Source organism: Dermacentor silvarum, chromosome 2 (assembly GCF_013339745.2).
Source record: "Dermacentor silvarum isolate Dsil-2018 chromosome 2, BIME_Dsil_1.4, whole genome shotgun sequence".
NCBI classification, from domain to species: Eukaryota; Metazoa; Arthropoda; class Arachnida; order Ixodida; family Ixodidae; genus Dermacentor; species Dermacentor silvarum.
The window spans coordinates 207,152,429-207,164,890 of NC_051155.1; the positions used below are offsets into that span (position 1 = coordinate 207,152,429).

General features: G+C 48.7%; 1 protein-coding gene across 1 annotated transcript; it reads right to left on the bottom strand.

Moving 5' to 3' along the window:
- Window positions 1-6,435: 6,435 nt before the first annotated feature.
- Window positions 6,436-10,399, bottom strand: LOC125943577 (protein masquerade-like). Its single transcript, XM_049663010.1, has one exon. It carries the CDS (start codon window positions 10,016-10,018, stop codon window positions 7,220-7,222), a length of 2,799 nt encoding a protein of 932 aa, XP_049518967.1. The 5' UTR covers window positions 10,019-10,399; the 3' UTR covers window positions 6,436-7,219.
- Window positions 10,400-12,462: the final 2,063 nt, after the last annotated feature.

The window sequence follows — 12,462 nt, forward strand, 5'->3', positions numbered from 1 at the left end:
TGATACCTTTTTTCTACACGCGGACACGATCCTGGGGGAACTAGCCCCTAACAGCTTCGTTGTAAAGGTCCTTTACGGTTTCGTGTTCAAACTTTTGTCTACATGGCTTCAGTATTTCTTACGGTTTCTCATTGATTTATTTTTTATTAATTTAGCCTAAAGACCCAGCTTGGGCATTACATAGGGGGAGGGAGAATAACAATTGATATACAAAAAAGGTAAGACAACATGCATGTAAGTTGAACAATCCTATATGAAGTCGTACATGCTATGCAACCTTTATATTTATTCTCATCCGACAACATCATACAACAATCATTATTACATTATACAAACAATAATCTTACATCCTCTGGCATCATAACAATAAATAAAGGTTATAACAAGGTTAGAGAATCCTTTTTTTTGTATTTTTCATATATAAGAAGAAAAGCTCTGTTGCGAATAAAGTTCGACTTATTTGTAAGAGAGAGAGGGAGAGAAAGTGAGATAGACAAAAAGAAAGGTAGGGAGCTTAGCCTTGTTGCACCTGTTTAGCTACCCTCACAGCAATATTTGTCTACCAAGAGCGCTTCCAGCGTGTGCTTCACGACGCGAAACAGTCGGTAAGATGCATTATTTTTAGGTCGATCTCATAAAAAAGTGATCTTTTTTAATATCTGTCCAAAGCTGATTCCTTGCTATGCTACTGTACGAGGATGACCGTTTGCTACTAGTGTTGCTTATTTTGTAGTCCTCAATGTTCGAAGAAAAAACCCAGCGAAGCATGTCATCATGAACCTTTGCAGTGGCTCAGAGTCATGCGAGAATCGAACAAAAAGGGGCTAATCCTGGCCTGGACGTCATTTACGAAGCCGTATTGCAGAGCAGCAATCTTAATGGCGGTCGCCACTTGAGAAGCACCCAAACGCCGGTAACCTGCATCCCAAGGCACAAGCATGGTGCTCTCTGCATTTGCAGCACCGCTGGGTCGGAAATGGCAGCATTGAAACCGTAGAGCAAAACGAAATATTCTCTTAAGAGCCTGCAGTGGGCCCGCAGCCATGATTGCCAGTAATCCTTTAAACATTTCTTTCTATGTACATGCCGGCGTGCAGCGACCGAAGTAACACTACATTTACGATCTCTACAACCGGCGCATACTGAGCAGATATAATTATCCGCATCGCTGACTGATTAGGTAATATACAGGGTTGCTGACTGATAAGCTAATTTTAAAACGGTGCCCTAAAATGTTTAATTACTTCGTATACTGTATTCCAGTAATATGTGGCTTGCCGGAAGCATGCGACCCCCGACACCCTTACAGGCGGCCAGCATGGACGGCTTTTTCTTTTCACTGCCACCTCCGTTACAGTTGTATAAGCCTTAATTAAGGTTCCCTCTGCCGTAAGGCAGCCCTTCTCGGAGTACAAAATAATAATAATTAAGGTTCTATCCCCTCTGAAAATTTACACTGTGGTCCTCAGTTAGCCGTGAGTTAGCGTGAGGCCCGGCACGTGACTTGATTTCGATAACACTGCTATATTGACTCATAGGAAAAGCCGTCATCATGTCACGAACGACCTTCAGAGTGGTCGGCGCTTTCGTACTGATTTCCTGAGGCGTCCTGTACTGACGGGCATCCCGATTTATCTTAGCAACGCCCTTCGTATTTACAAGGAAACAAAGGGATAGAGAAAAGAAAGCAACGCGTGCGAAGGGCCGCCTGCTTCTTCTGTCGACATACGACTGGTTGCGGCATTCCAATAGGTCTCCATCTCGTCTATCTTCTTTTACCTCGTTTCCCTTTCCCACTCGTCCGCTTCACTACCCCTTCCCCTCCAGCTCTCGCCCGGTGTTCGTTCGGCCGGAACCGCTGGATATGCGTTTTCGTGCTCGGCGCCGGCTGCGCGCAATTGTGCGGAGCTTGGCCAGTTGTGGGATTCGCAAGCCCCGAGGCCCATTTGCACTCGAGTGATCGAAACCGATTCTCGCGGTCCCTTCGGCGTTGAGAGAGACGGACCAGGCAGGCCTATCTATAGCTGGCTGTGCTCCTCGAGGTTCCACTCTTCCTCCGATCTCGTTTCTTCTCGGCACACTTACTTTTTGTGGTATAGTTGTCATCGTCTTATATCGTTTGATTTGTCTCTTCTTCTCGGCTGTTTGCAGACCCCCTTGCTCTCTTAGATCGAGCCGATCAGAAGCAAAGCAAGAACGTCAACGAACGACGTTGATCCGAAACAACAGGAAAGGGGCGGCCGTTTCGAATGGTCAATTCGACCGGCTGTTTTCGGACTTGGTCCGCGGTTCTGTCCAATAACGGGTTCCCCAAGAACGCCCAGGCCTGGGTTCTGCTATGGACACCGCCAGATCCTCCTTTCAAACTTAGTCTTCTCGCTTATTGCTGCTGTTGCTTTCCCTGAGGCCTCCGGTATTATTTTTTTTTTTTGTCAATCCCCGGATGCGTACGGAGAGTGATTTTTTTTCCGTTTTTTTTTTTTTAATTCGTGCACGGCGCACCCCTCGGTAGTAATTCGGGTATCGTTTGCTTGCAACATCCAGAAAAACGAATGACCCCGGCAATTTTGTTGACTTTCTGTCTGCCTCACATTTCTCAGTTACGACGATATACGGGAAGCAGCAACCCTGCGTCCATAGTTAGTTGCCGTGATATATGGGGTAAAATTTAATTTGCCGAGCTTCGAATCGGTTATTTTGTTCTGGTGTCGTAACCCACACTAATGTGACATCAGTTATCGCCTGACATCTACAAAATCAATATTTAAAGCCCCAGAGTAGTATTCGCTTCTTTATCTTACCGCAGTCTAGTTGTGCTTGCCATACCCAAGTCGTGCTGAGCTTACGTGCAATGGAGTCTTTTAGAGCCATCCACATTTGGTGCCGGATTATCAGTAAGTGACGGAATAAAATCTTGCTTTGAGTCACTCGTCAATAACTGTCGCATAGATTCTTGATTCTGTTTCTAGCAAGCATAAATACAGAATATTCCTTACTGGAACGCATTTTCTCCATCGGCGTTTTCTACTAGACTTTGCGAACCACTTCTGTTCGAGGAGAGGGGCTTTGGTGTTGGCTTTTGTTCTTCTCAATATAAGAAAGCAGTGCTCACATGCCTTTCTGGGCCTGTGCCTTTGCACACGTGAGTGTGTGTTTGTGGTTCTGTAAAATGTTCTATATTTTGTATACACTATTCTAGGGATGGGTTTATGTTTCCTTAAGCGTCAGAACTAAAGTGTCCCTAGTTGTCTTTCATTTCGAAATACCCAATGAAGGACCAATTCCGTAGAATCTAGTATGCATGGTACAATAATGCAAAAATAAATAAATAATAATAATAAAGAGAGGGGGCTTGGTTTTCACGGACACAGGCAGCTCAGTTGTATAGCTAGCCACACTTTCCTTCTATAGTTTGTCATTGCCATCGCGTTAGTTCATGACTGGTTGTACTCATGCAAGGTAGCGAGCGTCCTTAACGCTTTGTCTTCCGCTTTCCCTCTGTCTGGAAACTAGCCATAAAGACATGATTGCTTGAGCCACGTTTTGGAGACACCTCCGAGCCATAACATTCGACGAAGGATGCATGCGACGTTACGATGTCTAGACCATTTCGTTCAGCTTTTGACTGCTGTCGCTTACAAGGACGTTCAGTATTGCAGCTATAGGGTACTGTTATTAATTGTAGCATCATTAAGTGCACCATGAGTTGGCAGGCCCAAATGAACGGGAAGAAAACGTTGCGAGAGCGGCATTAAGAGAGCATGCGAAGTCCTACGTCAATCTTAATAAATTACAAGTGCACGAGAGCTGAGTATCCCAGCCGTATTTGCGCTCGTCCAGCGGCAGTTACATGGGTGTGGCAATTGAGTCAGGCCCGTTACCAAACTGTGTCCCAGTCCTCTCGCCCGCGCGGACCTAGCTGCTGCCATTCGCACATCCAATTCCCATGTGACAGGGAGCAGTCTGGCAGCGGCGGTGTCGGCGACTCATGACGCATGATGAAGCCGGAAGAACCTGCCGCTCGGGACTCGCTTCATTTCCGGTGTCGCCTTCCGGTTTCGGAGAGGAACAAAACACGCAAGTCAGGCAGCAGGAGCTTTGTGATCATGCTCGTCGCGGTGGTTTCAACGCTGAGTTCTGAGCATGGCTGTAAATGGTGGAAGGTATTTTATCTGCATACGTAAACGAAGACAAGCTCATACGCTGTCTCCGTGAAACAAGAAACCAATGGTTATCTCAAGAAGATTGCACTGGACGCCGGCCTATGCAATTCAACGTACGCAACAACAAATTACATGTGACAGCATACGGTATAATAGTAATCGGGTTATGCAATATCCGAATTTTACTATGTAGAAATTTATGTAGGTAGCTTTGTATTGTTTATATTTATGTTGTACTTCCTTTTATCTTTCGCAGGATTGTACGGCCATGGATGGATCCTGAATAACATCTACGACGTGCTATTATTCAAATACATGCACGCACGCACGCGTACGATCGCATGCCCACTAGCCGTGCATTGATTCAAATGGCGATATACGCGTATATTCGCGCCTTCAATATACAGCGTAATGCATTGATACTATGGTCGTACACGGTCAGTACACGATATAGGTCAATGCAGTACAGTGTTTTAGCTTCGTCATCTTAAGCGTATGCTTACATTACGGTAATATGTTGCCATGTCATTGCTGCAGTGGCTGCCCCGCACAGAAAGTTTTACGATACCATGGGTTTTTCCTTGTGCTGATACGGCTCGGCTAAAGCTTGTTAATGACACTGTCTGACTCTTTGGTACACATGCATGATCACAACTTTTTGTCTAAGACTGCTTAGGTGAACAGAAATCTGCGTCAACTTTATACGCTTTGACACTTCGATACTATGGAGGGCTTCGTTCAGTCGCCGTTGGTATGGGAGAACATGTGTAGTACAGCCGGCGGCGGGCTAAAAAAAAGGGGGAAACGCGTAAAGGATTCTGGAGCAAGTGCACAGATTTTCTCCTCGGTAGCCCACTGGGAGATAGCTGTGGGCAAATTGTTTATATAATCTTTCATAAAAGCGGTAGGTGACGAGAAAGGTGCTCGTAACCTTTAAAATGTACAAGAATGTTTGGTCAACAGAAGGGCGCAACATATTTCACAACTCTACGATGCATATTGCGTGAACCTACTTATTATACAGAAGGGCTGTAAGCTAAAGTGTTGGGCGATGCGTTACAGTGACTAACGTCTCCTACTTGGCTGCTTACAGCTTTTATCAACAATTTTTGATAGAAAAGTTCTTCGACGGCCGCAAATCTGTGATACACACCCTGAATATCAATATAGGTACCTTCTTCAAGGTACACTGGATGCAAGGCCATGCTGCGAGCCCTACAACATTGCTGCTGACCAGGAGGCACACAGGCCTCCTAATCGAAATATTTCGTCAGTTCCCCTCCCACTTCAACCACTCACCTCCCTCCGCGCTCGTAACAATTCTCTCCAAAGGTCACACACGCTCTTATTCCCCCGCGTGTCTGCTTCCTCCCCCGTCACCGTAATATAGGGCGGAGAAAGTTGTGCTTAGGAGGCTTCGCGCCGGGGTGGCCCTTACACCGGCTGTCACAACTATATGGAACAGGCTGCACTTTCCATCGGGTGACACATGTTCCATACTGTCCCCTTCTGGTGACGGAAGCCGATGCCTAACACTAAGTACGGACTTGTCCCGACTCGCAAGCGGAACGCTCCCGTCTCCTACTGCAAGCTGGGCTACACTACAGTGCCACGACCAGCTATGATCGATGGGTACAAGACAACAATTAAATGCCAAAAAACCGGCCTTCAATTCAGACACAACACAGGTTTTACAGCACAAATATAGCACACAACATACATTATTGCATTACGCTTTCAGGCACGTCTTGATCGCAATAAAAAAAATGAAAAAAGAAGGAAAGAAAAAGAACACCCTTGCTTTTCGTGAATGTAACTCCGGTAAGCAAGATAAAAGGACTGTCACAAAGCCTTAGTGCAGTGCCATGAAAGCCATGGTTGTTGTGGTGTTAGCATTGCACGCGTTCTTCGCATAAAATTACAGCAGTTCAGTGTTATACGAATAGCAGCAAATAAATTATTCGGCCTATCAACTGGCATAATCTATCAGACTAACTCCACAAAGGAAAACAACAGGCGCATTGAATTACCTATATATAGTCGAGGTTTGCCCTGAACTTCATGTGACACTTTCGAATGGTACCTTAGCACTTTCGTGAACCAAAATAAAATAGCCCCCGTAAAATCGTATTAACCACTATTTGGGTTAGGAGCAGTAACCCCTTACTTTACGAAATTATCATCCTCCTGAGAAGGGCGCTTCAACCCAAGGTCACTTGTTGGTGGGTCGCACACGCATAGAACGGCAGACCAGAGTAAGTTTAGCGCACTTTCCTCGCAGAATATTTATTGCTGGAAATATGTCATTTGGAACAACGACAGGTGAAAATTGCAAATGCAAGACTGTACAACAGATAAAGCTCTATGAGAGGCGGCAGATACAAATCTCCTTGCCTGCGCCCTACACCAACACACAACCACCTAAGCACTTGCGTCGATAATAAAGTAACTGCACATGCCTAAAGTGATAACCTTTTAGCATACAAGATACTGCACCAGCCAAGGGAATAAGATGTGGAAATGATGAAGAAGCTAGAAAAAATAGACGTCTGAGAATCTAGGTACATTTATGTTAGCACACGGAACCATAGGATTGTTGAACAATTCACTCAAAGCGTCAACAGATGTGCACTAAATTGGTCGCTGTATGCAAGAAGCAGGAGGCAATGAAATAGCTGTCGTTTGCTTAGCTACAACAAATTAAGCCTCGTGTTATTACTTTCATAGCTACCGAACTGCTTTTACATAGGAACTCTGTGCTATCTTATGTGCATGTCAGCAATACAAAAAAGAGCTTCACCCTTTGATTTTATCTGACTTGCAAAAAAGAAAAAAAAAACGTATGCACTTGAGATGATTCAAGTGGTATAATGGCTGTAATGAGTGTCACACATTCCTAATAAATACATGAACAAGTTTTGGCGACTCTGCTTATTTAGTAAAGTGATCCGAACACTTTCTGAAACATCAAGTTGACTGCACAGCAGTCTTCTAGTCATAATCAGTACAAAGTCCGGCTTAAAGTCCCACGCATAATGCGAAGAGTAGACAGACTGTTAGAAGCGGTTGATGTTCGTAATTTGATTTATCCAACCAGAGTAAGAGGAGACGTTGGTGTAGACAGATAGGGCATCCGGACCACCACACGCGAGTCCCTTGGACGATAGACCAGTTATCTCGTAGAAGCTGTCCTTGCTCGGGCACACAACGAGTCTGGCAGGATCCCCGACGCAATCACTTTGCACGTCACCATCGCCCACGCAGAACGTGCTGCCTTTTACCTCGAGATCGAGTTTCAGTTGTCGAGCGCGGGACTGCCAAGCGCGGCACACATCATCTTCTTCTAAGGCAACCACGGGCGCTTCTCGGAGGGTTGGGTACGTGTATCGGAGGTCGTCTTCTGAGACACTTGTCCCGTAGCCTGTAACGACGCACCGTTCTTTGTCTGCGAAACCGGACGACTCCTCTTCGCTGAAGTTTGTATTGGTAGTTGGCAGGCATACGACGCACACGGCGTCGTTCAGTTCCACGATATCCTTGAGCTTGAGAAGAGCGATGTTGTTCGCCAGGGTTTCTGCTTGGAAGCTGTGGTGCGCGTAGACTTTGGCCACCGTCTTGGTCTGAGCACCTGGAGGGTTGTAGGGACTCACGATGTCGGTGTAACCCAGTCGCACGTATATGTTCTCAGTGACGTCGGTGTGATTGTGGACACAGTTTGCCGTGGTCAACACCCACTGGGCGCTTATAAGAGCACCGTTGCACAGGTATTGGTTTTTGCGATCTACGATGGCAGCATGCCAGCACCATTCCCCGGGTCTCGCCTCCGCTCCTCCCCGCTTAAAGGAGCCCGCATCGCGCGTCTTGCCTCCCTTGACGCCGCACGAGTTGGGATCGCGGGAGGTATGGCCTAAATCAACAAAGGTCCCTCGAATTGGCTTGAATTCGGAGCTGCTTCCATAATGGTTCTCGACGACCTTCTGCTTATTGACCGGTTGGTGGGCCTGGTGGAAAGGAATCCATCCCGTGCTCGTAGCAGCGGCTTCGGCGTAGTGAGCCGGCGGCACAACTTCGGGGGACGCTTTGGCCGGCTCTACCCACGTTGCGCTGAATTCGGCTCCCTCTTTCGTGGGCCGTCTGATGCTTTGCCACCCAGGTTTTGCGCTATTGCTGGGGGTACCATATGGTGGAGGTAGCCTCTGCGGCCTCTGAAGCCTCGTCTTGTTGCGAGTGCGTTGCAACCAAGCTTTCCTTTGCTGCTGAAAGCTCTCCGATGCGTGAGGGTTCTTCACTGGAAATACCTCACCGACAGCTATCGGGCCTCGCTGTGGTTTCAAACGCTGTGTGGCTGGTTGGCTTGAGCCATTTAACTTCATGCCAGAGTGGCTTATAGATGACATAGACAATGAACCGTTATGGTGACCGGCCTCATTCTCTGGGTGTTTCGGTTGGTTATCGTTGTCGCGATCTTGGTGCAGGTGACTTGGAGGCTTAAATTCGTAATCATCGTCATAATAGGGTGGAGTTGGAATTACAGGCTGCGGCAGCGAGGGGTGCCTTAGCGCAGAGTAGGTTGGCGGTCGCTTTGTAGACCGAATCACCTGCGTAGTGTCATCGCTTTTGTCGTAATCGTTAGCAGGGGCGTAGTATCCGTAATTGACGTCTTCTTCTTGTGGCTGTTGCAGTGTGGGCTCTGAAATAGGTCTTTGAGGAGATTTGGATGGCATTCCGTAGGCTTGCGCGATTGCCTGCTGCACTGGTATGGGGATTCGTTGGTGAGATGGAATGTATTGGGGTGGTCGTAGATGATGGTTTTCCCACGGATACTCTTCATCTTGACTGCCTGCTTCAGGGGACACAGACGCTTCAACATCACCACTAACGTCTGCAGGAAGGAAGGAATGTGAGACGTTTGTCCTGCGGTCATTGAGGTGGTCAGCGGTCGGGCTTTTGCTGCAGCAGATCATTCCGGACGGACAAAAAAGCATTTTTGACACGAGAATTACGCTTGGCTTTTTACACGTGTTGCTCAAGTACACTGGTATACACCTCCCTATACACGGAATATGGTTGGATTTAACTCGGAGAGGTGGAACAGATGACGTCTTGTTTGTAGTAGCAACAGTTGTTGTCAAGTGCGGCTCTTCCTCAACGCTCGTTTCAGCCGACTGAGCCGCTGTGCAGCAGACGCGGCCGCTAGGACAACTGTAGTTTCGGTTGATAGAGCCGCACAGTAAGCCTAACAAGGACATGATGCAAGACCCGGGACACGCTGGTTTCTGAGGAAGTGGAGACTCAATCTGTGGTGATTGCTGCGATTCCATAGCTACCAGGGTCGGCTGGTTGTATTCGTCTACCGAAGGCACGCTGCTTGGGATGGTCGCTGGCGGAAGTGTTGGTTCCGGCTGCTGAGAGGAAGGAGGGATCTCTCCCACTGGCTGAACGTCAGTGGTAGGCGATTCGGTTGTCGTTGTCGACGACGTTGAAGTCGTCGTAGTCGTTGTTGTCGGTTCCTGTTTCGAACTGGAGTGGCTGTCACGCTCGCGGTGATCCGACGGGGCGTCATCCATCATTCCCGACTTGCGGCTGGCTCCCTGGCTGAAGATGCCACCCACGCAGCAGCGAAGGAACTGTTCGCCACAATTGGCCTGCTCGTCGACGAAGTCGCAAAGGAGACCCATGAAGACGTGGACGCACTTGCCGCTGCAGTTGCTCTCCTTTGAAGGCGTCACAGATGTGGGCAAATCGTACTTGTACGACCTGTCTGTCTCTAAGAAGACGCCTCTCGGCTTGATCGTCGCCGTCGCCTGCAGGTACCCGGCGACGAGAACGGTGAGACTGAGGGCCCGGAACACCATCGCGACTCAGATGGACTCCGACAGCGTTGCACAACAGGACTTAGCGCTAGGCTGTCTCCGTCGGTGTGTGAGCAAGGCGGGGAGAAGACGTCGACGTCGCGCGGGTTGCCACGAGCCAGGTTTCGTGCGTCTAGAGCGTCACAGTCTCGTAACCAGACCGTCAAAGAAGCGCCCCGCGGTCGGTCGGCGGTGGTGGGGGAGGGTGACTCGCGCCGCAGCGCAGCGTCGCCCCCATCGTCTATACGCTCCAGATATGGCTCGGTCGCGAGCACAAAAGAAGCCTCCTCCCTCCATGCACGGGGCGCGACCGGGGCCGCCGCGTCGCCTCCGAGAGGCTTGCTCGTGCGTAATCCGAATGAGACGAACGGAGCGGCTCGGACTACGCAGCCCGTGACAGACGACAATGGCGACGCGCAACGATGACTGCATATTTAAAAATCGCTTAGCGGCGTGCTCCTCCTCCTCCTTACTCCCTCTCCATAGGTGCGCGCACTCACGCACGCCTACCGCACGTGTACATAGTCGTATACAATCGTTCAAGACTACACCGTGACGGCGGCTGCGATGGTGGCGTGCCGTGAAGGGATATCTCGATGGCGACGATGCCACGTGCGGGCCTGCGTCACGTGTGACGCTGACCTGCCCCCGCCAGAAGTGCGGCGTTTGAGAGGCGGCACGCAATCCACCATTTCGGGCTGCGAGGTCACACACCAGGCAGCGCCACCCAGGTGTCAAGTAGCCTTTGGCGCGAATGGAACCTTGTGTTGGTGCTTTACAAGCGGTTACTTGGACCGTGAAGCAGCTTTGGTCCGCCGCGTCATGTCCTGCGGCGTTTTGTGGATGTCATCTCAACGTGACGATCCGTTCTGGCTGGCAAAGAAAGGCTCTTTTCATAAAATTATGGAAAGCCCTGGCCATATACGAGCGTAGAAGAACGCCTCGCTTGTCGTCTTGAGCCAGTGTCATGCGGAAGCGAGAGGAAGTCAAGAGCAATAAGAAAGACCAGCTTAAGAGTCAACTCGAGCTTTCGTGTATAGACATGCCACACTCTCGTTCTTGTCCTTCGCGAGAATGTTTTTTTTTATTAATATTATTGTTATAAGGCCATAAAGAAGTTCATTCTTACGAGAGGAAGTTGCAACACTTCGCACTATGCGGATTGTAAGAGGCTGTTCGTGGGTTCAGAAAGCCTAACAGGCGAAAGAAAGCACTCACAAATAATCGCGCACTCACAGGAAAGTCACGCCGGAAGAATATTCGCTTCGTTTTTACTATCTTGAATGCGGATTCAATACTGTGGCCTTGCGTATGCGCGTGTGTGATATTTCTTGTACCCTTAAGGGTGCCATTTGTTATTATTGAGGGTTCTGTGCAAAAGCGCGTTTCCTTTAACGTTAATGCCACAACCACATGCCACATGCCATAAAACCACGCCTATGGTACCTGCTTGCTTATAGTACTACGCAAGCGGTATTTGGGAGCGAGGCGGCAAGCAACTGGTGCTAATAAAGAGAAAAAACCTTCTAAGCAAATCTGCGGGCACGCGTTACGATCGGGGCCTCGTTATCACCATGCATATATGGTAACTATATCTGCACTTAGTGCAGTGGCAAAGGGAAAACGTTGAGAAATTATCAAAAATTGACAATTTTTTAATGTTTAGTTTCTCCTCGTTCTTGAATCTGACCGCAGTCAGCCTGGCTGACTGAACAGTTCATGTTACTGTAATGATTCAAGTTAGGAGAGTCATTGCTTTTCAAGCGTTCCTCACTTCGTGGTCTGGCAATTAAACGACTTAATAGCTGTAGAGATAAAGAGAGAGAGAGAGAGAGAGACAGACAGCGCGGGAAGGAAGAAAAGACACGGAAGTTAACTGTACTTTGTCGAGTTTGCTACCCTACACGTGGGTAGCACGAAGTTTACCCAGACGTATATCGCGACGACGCCTGCCCGTCCTGCGGGCAGACCTCCACTCTAGCACACATGCTCTGGGAATGCGGGTCGAGATACCCCAAGTTCAGCAAGGATGAGTGGGACTCGCTACTGCGTAGCCCCGCTCTAGACAAGCAAATCCTGGCTGTCCGGCGTGCCCGCGACCGGGCCGGTGGGCTAGACCTGCCGGTCCCGACGTGGGACTAGCCGGGTGCGCGACGAGTTCGCGTCCTCGCCGGACCTCTAATAAAGTTATTTCACTCACTCACTCACCCTACACGTGGGGAACGATATATGAGAGTGAAAGAGAGAGAGAAGAAATAAATTGATATCCGTCACGCGCAACAAACAAGGCGCAACGTGCCTACAGCCATGCACTCAAGTCTGTCGCCTTCAAGTGCCAGAAGAGCGAGTGTGCGTTTCCGGGTTGATGAGCTGTGAGGCCAGGCGCCAAGGACTGTTGCTTAGGTAAAATGCAGATCGTACAGTCTATATCCAAGACACTATGGAGA

Coding starts and splice junctions, on each gene's coding strand:
- LOC125943577 (XM_049663010.1), bottom strand. CDS start 10,018: ATGGTGTTCCGGGCCCTCAGTCTCACCGTTCTCGTCGCCGGGTACCTG.